This window comes from Octopus sinensis, linkage group LG7 (genome assembly GCF_006345805.1).
Source record: "Octopus sinensis linkage group LG7, ASM634580v1, whole genome shotgun sequence".
Taxonomy (NCBI): Eukaryota; Metazoa; Mollusca; class Cephalopoda; order Octopoda; family Octopodidae; genus Octopus; species Octopus sinensis.
The window spans coordinates 104,107,432-104,120,867 of record NC_043003.1 but is presented as its reverse complement, the minus strand read 5'-3'; the positions used below and the strand labels follow the sequence as shown (position 1 = coordinate 104,120,867).

At 38.2% G+C, this 13,436-nt stretch overlaps 1 protein-coding gene across 8 annotated transcripts in view; it reads left to right on the top strand.

Moving 5' to 3' along the window:
• The first annotated feature begins 637 nt into the window (after positions 1-637).
• Positions 638-13,436, top strand: part of LOC115214086 (AP-1 complex subunit sigma-2) — a 124,515-nt gene continuing 111,716 nt past the window's right edge. For all 8 annotated transcript variants that reach the window (XR_005000193.1, XR_003881879.2, XM_036505039.1 and 5 more), the window contains exon 1: positions 638-789. Coding sequence is in view for 6 of the 8 variants with exons in the window: in XM_036505039.1 (XP_036360932.1) it covers positions 787-789 (3 nt within the window). In the remaining 2 variants the exon portion in view is untranslated. The remainder of the gene's footprint in view (positions 790-13,436) is intronic.

Here is a 13,436-nt window from a genome sequence, read left to right as displayed (position 1 = left end):
ATTAAAGTACCAATTATGTACGCCAGTTGGTGGAATTGACTAACTGCAACCTTCAAAATTGCTAGCCCTGTGCTGAAAGCAGAAATCGTTTTTAACCATAAGAAATTAATTCTTGATTCTGCTTATTAATTGTAATGCAATACAGAATTAGGATCAGTGATTATACATTTGATGATATTCCATGAAGGAAATTCTGATTGGATTAGACTATCAGGCACTGACTTTTTATGAATAGGTACGAATTTTGATTTAGGATTCAAGTTGGCTTTGCTAACTTAGTTTTAACGATATCTAGAGTAAAAGAAGTTTACATCATCGTCTTGCGTGGAAATTCGTTCTTCTTTTTCATACACACCACTTGATTTTAAAAAAATGTTTCTTTTTCAAGTGGAAAGATTATATCATGAGATACGCAAACAAGCAAAACTGTAGCGAATTATTATTTGCGGCGGAATTGTCAGGTGATTCAGGTAAAACAGGGATTATACAGCATTTGAGAGACACGCCCCCTACATAAAGGCATATATGCGTGTCAAGCTTATATCGTTTGTTACTAAAATCTAATCACATTCTCGTGACGTTTTATACATGTTATTGTCTGATTGGTGAAAAAACAACCAGCGTCTCAGTCATTCAACAGTATTACGTCCAGTGACGTCATCACGTTGTGTACTCAATCTTCAGTGACATGGTACTCATTCGCTGGGTTTAACAGGACACGATTGCATCTGGTGCAATTTAATCGGACAAGATTTGTTCGTCTGTTGTTTCCAACACCGCTTCAAGATGGTAAAGTTCACACCTTTTCTTTATTCCAGCATCTTTTTTTCATTCTCTTAATGTTGTCTTTATTTTAATCATTTTGTTGTTGTTGCTCAAGATAATCGTTCTTGGAAGGGAAAGACTTGTTTGTCGAACGAAGAAGGTGAGCTGCCACCTGTAATTGACATGTATTAATGACTCCCACCTGTCTCAGGTAATTGGATTCATATCAATGGTGGCTGATAAAAATAACGACGGTTTTCCTCAACTTTATTGTTTAACGGACAGTGGTAATGATATAAAGTGTACATCGAAGTTTGAAGACCAGTGTGTTTATTATGATATATGTATATATATAAACTAACAATATATTTAAAACGTTTATAATTTAATTATAAGCAACCTCTCTCCCTCTATATATGTGTGTGCGTGTATACATACATACATTACATATATATATATATATAGAGAGAGTTGATTTTTTTTTTTTTCGTTTTTCCATTTGTCGAAGATTCGTTGTCTTTTCTTCAGAATTTCCTATCTTTGTCACTAGTTTCGTATACAATTGTACACAAACCCTATAAATCCACTCCCTTTTGTACTTTGGGGGATAAATTTAAGCAGCACTCGAAGGATATGATCACAGTATATCTAATTAATTTCTAGAAACTGCAATAATTACAGCTTAAGCACGAGGTTACGTTTTGTGGGGAGACGTATAATCGTTTAAAGCGGAATGGTATTTGATTGTTACTTATTCAATCGACCCAAGCTCGTCAATTGAATAAAAGTCGATCCACGTATGAATTTGTTGTAAGTAAACACCACAAGGTATCTTCTGCTCTCCACTGACATTATAAGTCATTTTGATTTAGCTGTCTATGATAATTTTATTCGTAGAAAAAAGTATATACAGTATATACTAAAATATTCTATCGAAAACATTAGTATGTCTGTCCTGATGGTTCGTTAACCTATTATCTAGCCGTAATTTAAACGATTGCCAAGCTCAGCATTGTATAGTGTCATCAAATTTGTTTTCAAGCTAAGTGAGTGCCTAAGGCTCACGCCTACATTTTATAAATTAGCGCATTCTTATACTTGTAACGATTAAAGGGACATTGTGTGGGTAAGTTGTATTTAAATTTATTTATTTATAATGATTTAGACACGAATTCTCGCGTGTGCTATATGAACGCACAGATATTTGCGCAAAGGTATGCCACAAGTAACATACTCTCTCTCTCACTTTATCCCTCTTGAGATTTATTCCGGATGTTTGCAGTATGTAAAATATATTTTCAGTGTATTTTGTTACTGTTGCATTACACACACATATATATGATCAGTGGTTGAATATATTCTTAAGTCCACCATTCCGTCAATCGAAGCAGCTTCTAAGATTCACCACTAATTCAGTCCTCAACTAAATTGCAAACTGTTTGCAGTTTTAGAGAGAATACCTCCTCAGCTACACTTTGGCATAAATAGTTTGAGATTTTGTTCAGTAGAAAAAAAGTTACATCAAAATATCTGCGACCTCAAGGGGCAGTAAGGCACCTATTCACCTTCAATTAAGATAAACTTTTTAATTTTAAATTAAAAGTATATCTTTCTTAAATTGATAGAAAAATGCATGAGGAATTCAGAATCACTAGTTGCATTGAACAAAATGTAGTAGAAAATGAGGTAAAATGTGAAATTTCCTGTCAGTGAGTAAGGGAGTAACGCTTCAGCTATAAGAATAAAGAATATATTTCTAAAATGAATGTTTACTTTCTAAGATGGCGAGCTGGCAGAAACTTTAGTGCACTGGGTGAAATGCTTAACTGTATTTCGTCTGTCTTTACATTTTTTGAGTTCAAATTTTACCGAGGTTGACTTTGATGTACAGATTATTTCATTCATTTTTTTCTAACTCAACACTTTCAAACTTCCAATACTGGTAGAATGTGTCACATAGAACAGAGTTTACTCTTAACATTTTTGACAAAATTTTGTATTTTAGAAGTTATTTCATCACAAGTTACAGAGTGACAATGGACAAATTCGTGTTTGATAAGTGCCAATACATGAAACTCTCTGCTTTTAACTTATTCTCTAACTTCTGCTGATGATATATATATATATATACATATTACATATATGTGTAAAAAAAATTCGTCACGCAATCAAACTTATGAAAGAGCTTCTACCTGGTCGCTTGACACACTAAAAATAGCAGCCTATGTATTCCCTTACCTAAATCACACGCCCATTGTATGTAATGTCCTACATTATCCCTAAAAAGATGGTTTGCTGAAGGCTGCAATGTCTTTGACGATAGGTTGGTGGTATCAGGGTTGATTTGCGGATACTTAACAACATTATGGTACATTTCTATATTAACACCCGCACAATTAGTACTTTTCCAGGTTTATAATCTTAAGGATATTACTTTTCATGCTCGCATTTTATCATGTATATATATATATATATATATATATATATATATATATATATATATATATATATATTCAAATTAAACATGAAAAGAATTGAAATATCATCACTTACATGGAAAAATTGAAATATTATCTTTCAGTATTTTATAATGTCAAATCTTAAATTATTGTCACATTATTAATTATCTTATAACAACAATGCCTGGAAAAATCAAGGCTTACATGGAAAAATGCAAGCATGAAAAATAATATTCTTAAGATTATAAACCTGGAAAAAATTCGGGACAAATTATTACACTTGTAGAAGTATAGGACAAGCTATTACTTCTAGTAAAGAATAAGAAACTTGCAGCTAAAATTAAAATTTGAATATTAAAAATTATTTTATTATAGTTTACAAATAGCACTATACTTATTTAAGTAGAATTTGGCTAATTTACTACCTTAGATACAGAAAAATGTGACTAATTAGACAAACTTACAAATTAGCTGAGCAGTTTTGTACAATAAATTTAAAAGATGCGAACTGTAAAGAGGGATAAATTAGAAGAACTGGCATTCTTTGCTACAATATTTTAAGTAAAAAGTTTCTTATTCTTAAGTAAAAACTTGTCCTATACTTTTACAAGTGTAATAACTTGTCCTATACTTTTCCAGGTTTATAATCTTAAGAATATTTCTTTTCATGCTCATTTTTCCATGTAATATATATATATGCGAGTGAAGAAATGAAAGTAGCATTTATTACATTTGGTTGGAGTTAAAAAGTTAAATGTACTTAAGATTGACTTTAATGAGGAGTTGTCAAACTATATATATGATACACACACATACACGGCAGATTAACAATATACTCATTTTTGGATGATTTACTCTGCATGTATTGAGCCCTTTTTCTATGGTACATGTATCACTAATGCATATATATGTAATTTGTGTCTGCTGTATTATATGTTGAACTCTGAAAGAAAACTGGCTGCGTTAAAAGGAAAAGAAGGGAGGACGAGATATATTGATTTAAACAGATTGAAGAAATGTCAGCTACTGAATTGATTGTTCATTTGAGAAAAATAGTGATATACATGCTGTAGATTACTCAAGTATGTAATTGTGAGAGTTGAAAAACTACATGCAGTTAGTAAACAAAACTATCCTCAATGAGTTTAAGATATAAGAAGGGAGATAATTCCAATATTAAAATATTTGGACAATAAAGGACAATACAGATAGAAACGGATCTTAAGCTTTGGAAGTATGCTTTTTCTCACATGGGTATTATCAGTAATGTGGTATATATACTTAAGTTTTATCAAATTTCTTGATGCTTATACAAAATGATGAGATGAATACTAATTTTCAAAAACAGAAAATATTTATTACCTTATTTCTCATATGTATAACTCCTCCATTTCTGTGATTCTTTCTCTCACAGACTGTAACATTCCTTTATTCATTGCCTGCAACCAAGACTAATATGTGCAGGAGTGGCTGTGTGGTAAGTAGCTTGCTAATAAGTAGCTTGCTAACCAACCACATGGTTCCGGGTTCAGTCCCACTGTGTGGCATCTTGGGCAAGTGTCTTCTATTATAGCCCCGGGCCGACCAAAGCCTTGTGAGTGGATTTGGTAGACGGAAACTGAAAGAAGCCCGTCGTATATATGTGTATATATATATATATATATATATATATATATATATGTGTTTGTCCCCCTAGCATTGCTTGACAACCGATGCTGGTGTGTTTACGTCCCTGTCACTTAGCGGTTCGGCAAAAGAGACCGATAGAATAAGTACTCGGCTTACAAAGAATAAGTCCCAGGGTCGATTTGCTCGACTAAAGGCGGTGCTCCAGCATGGCCGCAGTCAAATGACTGAAACAAGTAAAAGAGAGTAAAAAGAGAGCATTCATCCGGGACCTCTCAAGTTCAGTTTATTTATATTTCTCTAGTACTATATCTCCTTTTTGTATGTGGTGTCAAGCATGATTGGCAAAATCAACCAACATTTATATTGGCTGTAATTTACATACACATAATATGAAACATTATTATCGAGTTAGAAAACAGATATCTAATGAATACAAATTAAGTTATTAATTAACATATTCACCTACAATTGTTTCATTTCACAAACAAAAATTAAAATTACGCAAAACATATTCTGAGTATTCCAAATGTATCCTGATGTAATCCTTATCTGTACACCCTGATGATTTTCTATACAAGGTTTTTAAAATTCAAAATTATATATTTATGTATGTTTTGTAATTTTAATTTTGTTTGTGAAATGAAACAATTGTAGGTGAATATGTTAATAAATTTGTATCCATTAGGTCTCTCTGTTTCCTGATTTTATAATAATATTTGATATTTTATATATTCATTGAAGAAATATCTCTTCAAAATATATATTAAACCAGTGTATTCATGGATTAATATCCCTATAAGAGGTTTAAATATTCTCATTGTGACTATATATATATATATATATATATATATATATATATATATATATACACACACATGTATATATATATATATATAAATAGGTGAATGAGTTATCCTATGTTTATCGTCAGCATGGAAAATTCGTTTAACCGAAACCTGGGTAGCAAATTCACATCAGAAACATGGTTGAAGCGACCTGTCCAAGGGTAGAAACTCCGGGTTCATGTGTAGAAATTTGTGTGTTGTATATGAATAAATGAAAGAATGGAGTCGAACGAAGATGTTAACAAAATTCCTTTACTCTCGACATATGTTTCGAAGACAACATGTTTTCATTCCAAAGGAATAAAGGGTGCATTATGCAATCTCATCAGGAAAGAAATATATATATATATATATATATACACACACACACACACAGAATATTGTTAGAATATAGCTACATTATGAATATCAATTATAGGTCTGAAAGAAAATGTGTGCTAGACACATGTATGGAATGGCCTCACGTATGATAAAGTGAGTTGAAAGACTGATTAGCTATGCAATTAGACAAGTCATTTAATTATAAGTCTGCTGTGAGTAGATCTATAAGCAACCTTGAATTTTTAGACAATAGGGTGTGCTTTGAGATAAAGCTGATTGCCATTTCAAGTAGATCTAGTGAACTTTGTTGTTTTATGTATGGGTGTCTCTGTGACATGTTATACATGTGACTGTCTTTGTGTGTTCGTGTATATGTCCTCTGTTTTTGTATCTGAATGTGTTTTATGCTCCAGAAAGAACTGCTGACATATTTTGCATGATAAGAAATAAAAGGCAACCTTTGGCCAAACTAGTAAGAATTATTGCTTCATGAAACTCAGTAAACGCCCCTATTTATACGCTTATGAGTACTACTGGTTTACTTGAATCCATATATTGTGACACAGCCATCTGCACCTATCTCCCATGTACTGTTCGTTGTTGACTTACGACCACAAATGGTTCCAACTGACTGATCGTAAGTCAGCCTATAGGCTTACATAGATTTGTTTTACATTCTTAAGGTACATTCTCAGGTAAAAGTCACACACACAGCATTGTGTATTATACTAGTATATTAGTCAAAAATTTCAGAGTTTAGCAAATATATTACTTATGACAAGTAAATGAATATAGGGGAACCTATCTCCCCCCATCTAGCCCATATCCACCTCAGAGGTTTGGCTATCAACATCAGTGTCATTGTTGTCTACGCTCCCATTCTCAGCGCTTCTGATGAAGATAAGGACTCCTTTCTTTGATGCTTTACAAGCAGTTGTTGATCGCATACCCGCAAGTGACATCCTAATTGTTGCAGGCGATTGGAATGCCCGCACAGGACCAAGTAACACCACTAACAACCACATACTGGGACGGTTTGCGATTGGCAACCAATGCGCCAATGGTGAAAGACTTGTCAATTTCGCTGCTGCAAATCATCTTACTGTTTCCAGCATGTGCTTTCAACATCAACGGCGCCATCTTCTTACATAGTACTCCAATGATGGTGTTACAGCAAACCAGATTGACCATTTTCTCGTTAGAAGCTGCTGGACGTCGAGCATCCTTGATTGTCGAATGTTCAAAGGCGCAGAAACCGGCAGCGAACATGGTTCCGATCATATATTAGGACGGGCAAAACTACGTCTTCATCTCAAGGCCGTCAAGTCTCGCTCTAAGATATATCTCGAAGCTAAAAAGTAACCAGACCGAACATTTATTCCGTATTGAATTAACAAATCGGTTTAATGGGCTCGAAGTCCCTTGATTCCTCAGATGAAGTCTGGCAAACGGTCAAACAATCTTCAATCCATGATGTCCACAACACTTGGCACTACTAAGCGAAAAACAAAGATTGGATCTCGGGCCAAACAGTCGAAATTGCTGAAAAAGCGAAATAAGCTCGATGCAATCAATCCGATACCTTCAGACAACTGCGCCGTGAAGCTGCCCGTTTTGCCTGCACTGATCGAAATAAATTCTGGAGGATGGTAGCTGAAGACATGGAATGTGCCGCATCTACTGGGGACTCCCGTAAGCTTTACAGCCTCCTTCGATCGAGCACAAAGACAGGCTGGAATGGTAACGAAACCATTTTGGACCAGAATGGTGATCCCATCACCAATCTCACTGAGCACATCATCCGCTGAAGAGACCATTTCGCCAATCTTGAACCATGACCACCAGCCCCTCTTATCTGCTCCTGCAATCGACGCGACCCCAACCTTGTATAACTGCCAAACAGCTTCTACTATGCTTGAAGAGGTCCTTGCTGTTATCAGAAAGCTCAAAAATAACAAAGCTGCCGGCGAAGATAACATTCCTGCCGAGATCCTCAAGCATTGTGCAAATATACTGGGGCCCGCAATTCATCAAGTTATCACCAGGGTTTGGGATATGGAAACCCTCCCCCAAGACTGGAGCGATGCAACACTGGTACCTTTCTTTAAGAAAGGCGATAAACACTGCTGCAGCAACTACCGTGGCATCAGTCTCATTGACGTTTCTGCCAAAATATTTGCATCTATTCTTCTGAGACGATTCCAATCAGAATGTGACTCTAGAACAAGATCAAACCAGTGTGGTTTCCGTCCAAATCGAGGCTGCACCGATCAAATCTTCACCCTAAGACTAATCCTCGAACACCGTTGGTGCTTTCAGCGAAAAACAGTCATCTGCTTTGTTGATTTTGCTGTTGCATTCGACTCCGTCGATCTTGACACCCTCTGGAAGGTCATGCAGGCAGATGGTATCCCACCTAAACTTCTCAATCTTATCAAAGCTTATTACCGCTCAACAAGATCCCGTGTACCTGTGTATGGTGAAGTGTTGGAACCCTTCGAAATACTGTCTGGTGTTCGGCAAGGATGTGTTCTATTGCCAACTCTTTTCAATTACGCCATCGACTGGATCACCACAAATGCATTAAGGGAGTTCCCCGGTATCACTGTTAGTCACAACTTTTCCGTCAAGGATCTAGACTATGCAGATGACATTGCGATACTTGGCAAAACATTTGCTGACATCCAATTTGCTATCAATGAGCTCCAGCGTGTTGCATTTCAGATTGGTGTGGCGAGCTGACAGAAATGTTAGCACACCGGGCGAAATGCTTAGCGGTATTTCGTCTGCCGTTATGTTGTGAGTTCAAATTCCGCCGAGGTCGACATTGCCTTTCATCCTTTCGGGGTCGATAAATTAAGTACTAGTTACGCACTGGGGTCAATGTAATCGACTTAACACCTATGTCTGTCCTTGTTTGTCCCCTCTGTGTTTAGCCCCTTGTGGGTAATAAAGATATAGGTATGAAAGTCAATGCCTTGAAGACCAAAATCCTCACAGCCGGCTTTGCCCCACCACACAAAACATCCATTGTCCTCAATGGTGATATTCTTGAAGAGGTTGAGTGTTTAAAATACCTTGGCACCATCATTACAGATATAGGTCAAAGTGAGTCTGACATTAAAACATGAATCGGCCTCACTCGCCAAGCCTTCAACTGACTCAGTGCACGACTCTGGTCAAGATCTGAGATCCGACGCACCACCAAAGTATGGATCTACCAAGCACTAGTGCGAACGATTCTCCTTTACGGCAGCGAGTCATGGCCAATGAGGGTGGAAGATATTAAGCGACTAGAATCCTTCAATCACCTCTGTCTACGCCACATCCTTCGTATCCGATGGCATCACTTTGTCTCCAACAATTCGGTGCGACACCAGTGCAGAATCACCTCCCTCCGATAAGTCATCCTAACGAAACGTCTGCATTGGCTGGGTCATGCCCTCCATCGTCAACCAGGAGAATCCATCTACGAAGCAACTGCCCCAGCTCCCCTTCAAGGCTGGCGAAAGCAATGTGGTGGACAACGAAAAACCTGGCTGACGACAGTCAAGGCCGATCTGGAACCCAACTTAGGCCCCCATGTCTATGGCGTTCGCCGCTGGAATAAGGAGTGGTTGGAGATCACGCGGTCGTTAGCCTCAAATCGCCAGGCCTGGTCAGCGTTTGTGAGAGATGCAGCATTGAGGATGAATGAAGCCAGCTCAACACAGCCCCGGGTGAATGCTGTAAGAAGAAGAAGAAAAATTTCAGAGTCTCAAGCAGTCTCAAAAATTTTGGAGTCTAGAAGCAAATACAAGATTGCCTCGATATCTCCACAACAGGATAGTCATCCAACACAGTGGCAATCGATAACCAAACCTAGGGGAATTCCATTAGGAAAAAGTTTTAATCGATTTTCTCAGTAAGTATGGGGGCTAGGAAAAAATAGAAGAGGCAATAAAAAGTTGACATTAGGAATTACTTCAACAGTTAGAAAATGCTCAGTTTCAAGTTCAGAGAGTCTATTGTTGAAGTGCTTGGTACTGAACTTTGGTTAGAGACTGTGAACAATAGAGTGCAACTCCTCCACTGCTATTACATGAAACCCGTAACTTCAAAATATGTTGTTCACAAGAACTCAGCTTTGTCACACAACATGAAAAGTAACATACTGATAGCAGACCGTCCCTACTATGCGAACCCTATGAAATGAAGAAACATATACAGAACTTCATGTACCGCATGCAGTTCTCTGGATATGATCAGAAAGATAGGGTTTGAGTATACAGGGGGGCTAAAAAGAAATTAGATAACATTATACGTAATGATACCAGTGGTACCTGCCCTAGATATAGAAACAAAGAATGGAATAGAATACAAAGAACTTGTGACAAAGCAAACAGCGCGAACATGAGGTATAAAACCGACAAATATCAAGGAGTGATGTTTGTAGAGGCCACAGCCCATGGAGAGCTAGCCTGTAGATTTAGAAAAGCTCTGAAGGAGACCAAACTCAACATTAAAATTGTTGAAAAGCCGGGGAACTCCGTCAGATCACAACTATGTAGGACGTACCCCTTTAAGAATACCGTATGCACCAATGATAACTGCATGGTATGTAGGATTAGCCCTGGTATTAACTGTAGAACTCGAAATGTAGTTTACAGCATAAGATGCATAGAAGGTGCTTGTAAGGACATGAACATGATGTACATAGGGGAGACGTCTAGAAGCATTGCGGAACGGATAAATGAACATCTAAGACAATATGACGACAGAAAACAGTCCTCCATACTCTACTAACATGCCAAAGACCACCATGGAGGTAACTTGGGTCAACTTGACATCCGCATCTTATCTAAGCGCCCTAAAGACCCAACGCTCCGACACATACGGGAGTACGTCCTTATAAATGAAACCTCCCCAATACTAAATAGGAAATATACACAGTAAATACCATACCTCCATACCCACAGTTTACACAGGCAGAGTAGAATAATTAATGGACTGTTATGTAGATAGATGTGTGTGTGTGTGGGTATGTATGTGTATATGCACATGTATGTGAGCATATGGATATGAAAATAAACAGATCAACATACAGACGGATAGGTACATAGTTGCAAAATGCACACACAAGGAGACAGAGGTGCATACATATACAAACACATGCTTACACACACACATACATAAAAATACACAAACACAGACATACAAGCACATGAATATGCAGAATACATACATACATATGCACACACTCATACATATATACACACACATATACATACACACATGCATACATACATGCACACACTGACCCACACACATGTGCGCAAACACTCAAAAAGGAACGCAGTATAAATAACAGACAGTCAAGACTATTGAAAAGGTTGCAAGACGTAATGAAAATTTTAGGAAAATAAAAATAAGGAATAAGTAGAAATTTTACCGGTGAGTGTGTTAAATTATAAGAAACAAAAAGAAAATAACTCTCCCCAGACACAGCAGAACATGCTTCAACACACGAACTCACATAAAGAATCTTGCAAACCAAGACCAAAAATGAAATATTTTCATATATATTTATATGTATTGATATATCATCATCATTGTTTAACGTTCGCTTTCCATGCTAGCATGGGTTGTACGATTTGACTGAGGACTGGTGAACCAGATGTCTGCACCAGACTCCAATCTTAATCTAGCAGAGTTTCTACAGCTGGATGCCTTTCCTAACGCCAACCACTCCGAGAGTGTAGTGGGGAGCTTTTACATGCCACCAGCATGGGGGCCAGTCGGCGTTACTGGCAACGACCACTCTCAGATGGTGTTTTTTACATGCCACCTGCACAAGAGCCAGTCCAGCGGCACTGGCAATGAACTTGCTCAAATGTTTTTTCACATTCCACTGGCACAAGTGCCAGTACGGCAACACTGGTAACGATCACGCTTGAATGCTGCTTTTTACGTGCCACTGGTACGGAAGCCAGTTAGCTGCTCTGGCAATGATCATGCACGGATGGAGCTCTTAGCACTCCACTAGCACAGATACCAGTTATAGAATTTGATTTCGATTTCACTTGCCTTAACAGGTCTACGCAAGCAGAGTTTTGTGTCCAATCAACGAAAGGCACGCATAAGTGGGCTGGTTACACCCCTGGCATAGGCCATGAGGTTATGGTCTAATTTGGCTTGCCGGGTCTTCTCGAGCACAGCATATTTCCAAAAGTCTCAGTTGCTAGTCATTTCCTTGGTGAGGCCTAATGTTCAGAGGTTGTGATTCACTACTTCATCCCAGGTTTTTCTGGGTCTACCTCTTCCACAGGTTCCCTCAACCACTAGGGTGTGACACTTTTTCACACAGCTATCCTCATCCATTCTCGCCACATGACCATACCGGCGCAGTCATCTCTCTTGCACACCACATCTGATGCTTCTTAGGTCCAACAAGGTACTTACACTCTGTCGAGTATGCACACTGACATTACACATCCATTGGATCATACTGGCTTCATTCCTTGGGAGCTTACGCATATCCTCAGCAGTCACGGCCCATGTTTCACTGCTATGTAGCATGGCTGTTCGTACACATGCGTCATACAGTCTACCTTTTACTCTGAAAAGAATAGCATGCAGTTCAATGCTGAAAAGTTTCAAGCTTTATGCTATCAGCATGCAAAACTGAATGCAATACCCAATGAATACACTGGATTCGGAGGGATCGCAATCCCAGAGGCACAATCAGTGCGTGACCTGGGTATTTACATGAGCGATGACGCAACCTTTCATGTACATGTTGCTAAACTGGCAATGAAATGTATACGGCTGGCCAGATGGATTCTTAAAACCTTTAGAACAAGAAACCATGATGGTCCTCTGGAAGACACTTGTCCTAAGCCACTTAGACTATTGCTCTCAGCTATGGTCACCATCCAGTGTCAAGTTGATCACAGAACTTGAGGCAATCCAGCGAAGCTACACGAAGAAGATAGCCTCTGTGCAGCATATAAGATACTGGGAAAGACTCAAGAGATTAAAACTATATTCCTTGGAGCGTAGGCGAGAAAGATATGCCATAATATACATCTGGAAGGACTTGTCCCAAACTTTGGCATCGAGAGTTACACAAATGCCAGAACTGGGCGCCACTGCGTGGTGCCAAGGACTCCAAATTTGCCATCAAGATGTAGGACAAGATACTGTGATAGCCTGGGCTTCAGAGGCCCACAGCTCTTCAATATCCTCCCGAAGAACCTGAGGGACCTGTATGGGGTGGATGCGGATGTCTTTAAAATAGGACTGGATCTCTTCCTGTCAGGTGTCCAGGATGAACCAACTTCACGGCAGGAGGGGCAGATGAGGGCAGCTGCATCAAACTCTCTCATGCACCAAATGGCAGTTGCTAAAAAGCATTCGTGAGGTAAAATCATGTAGC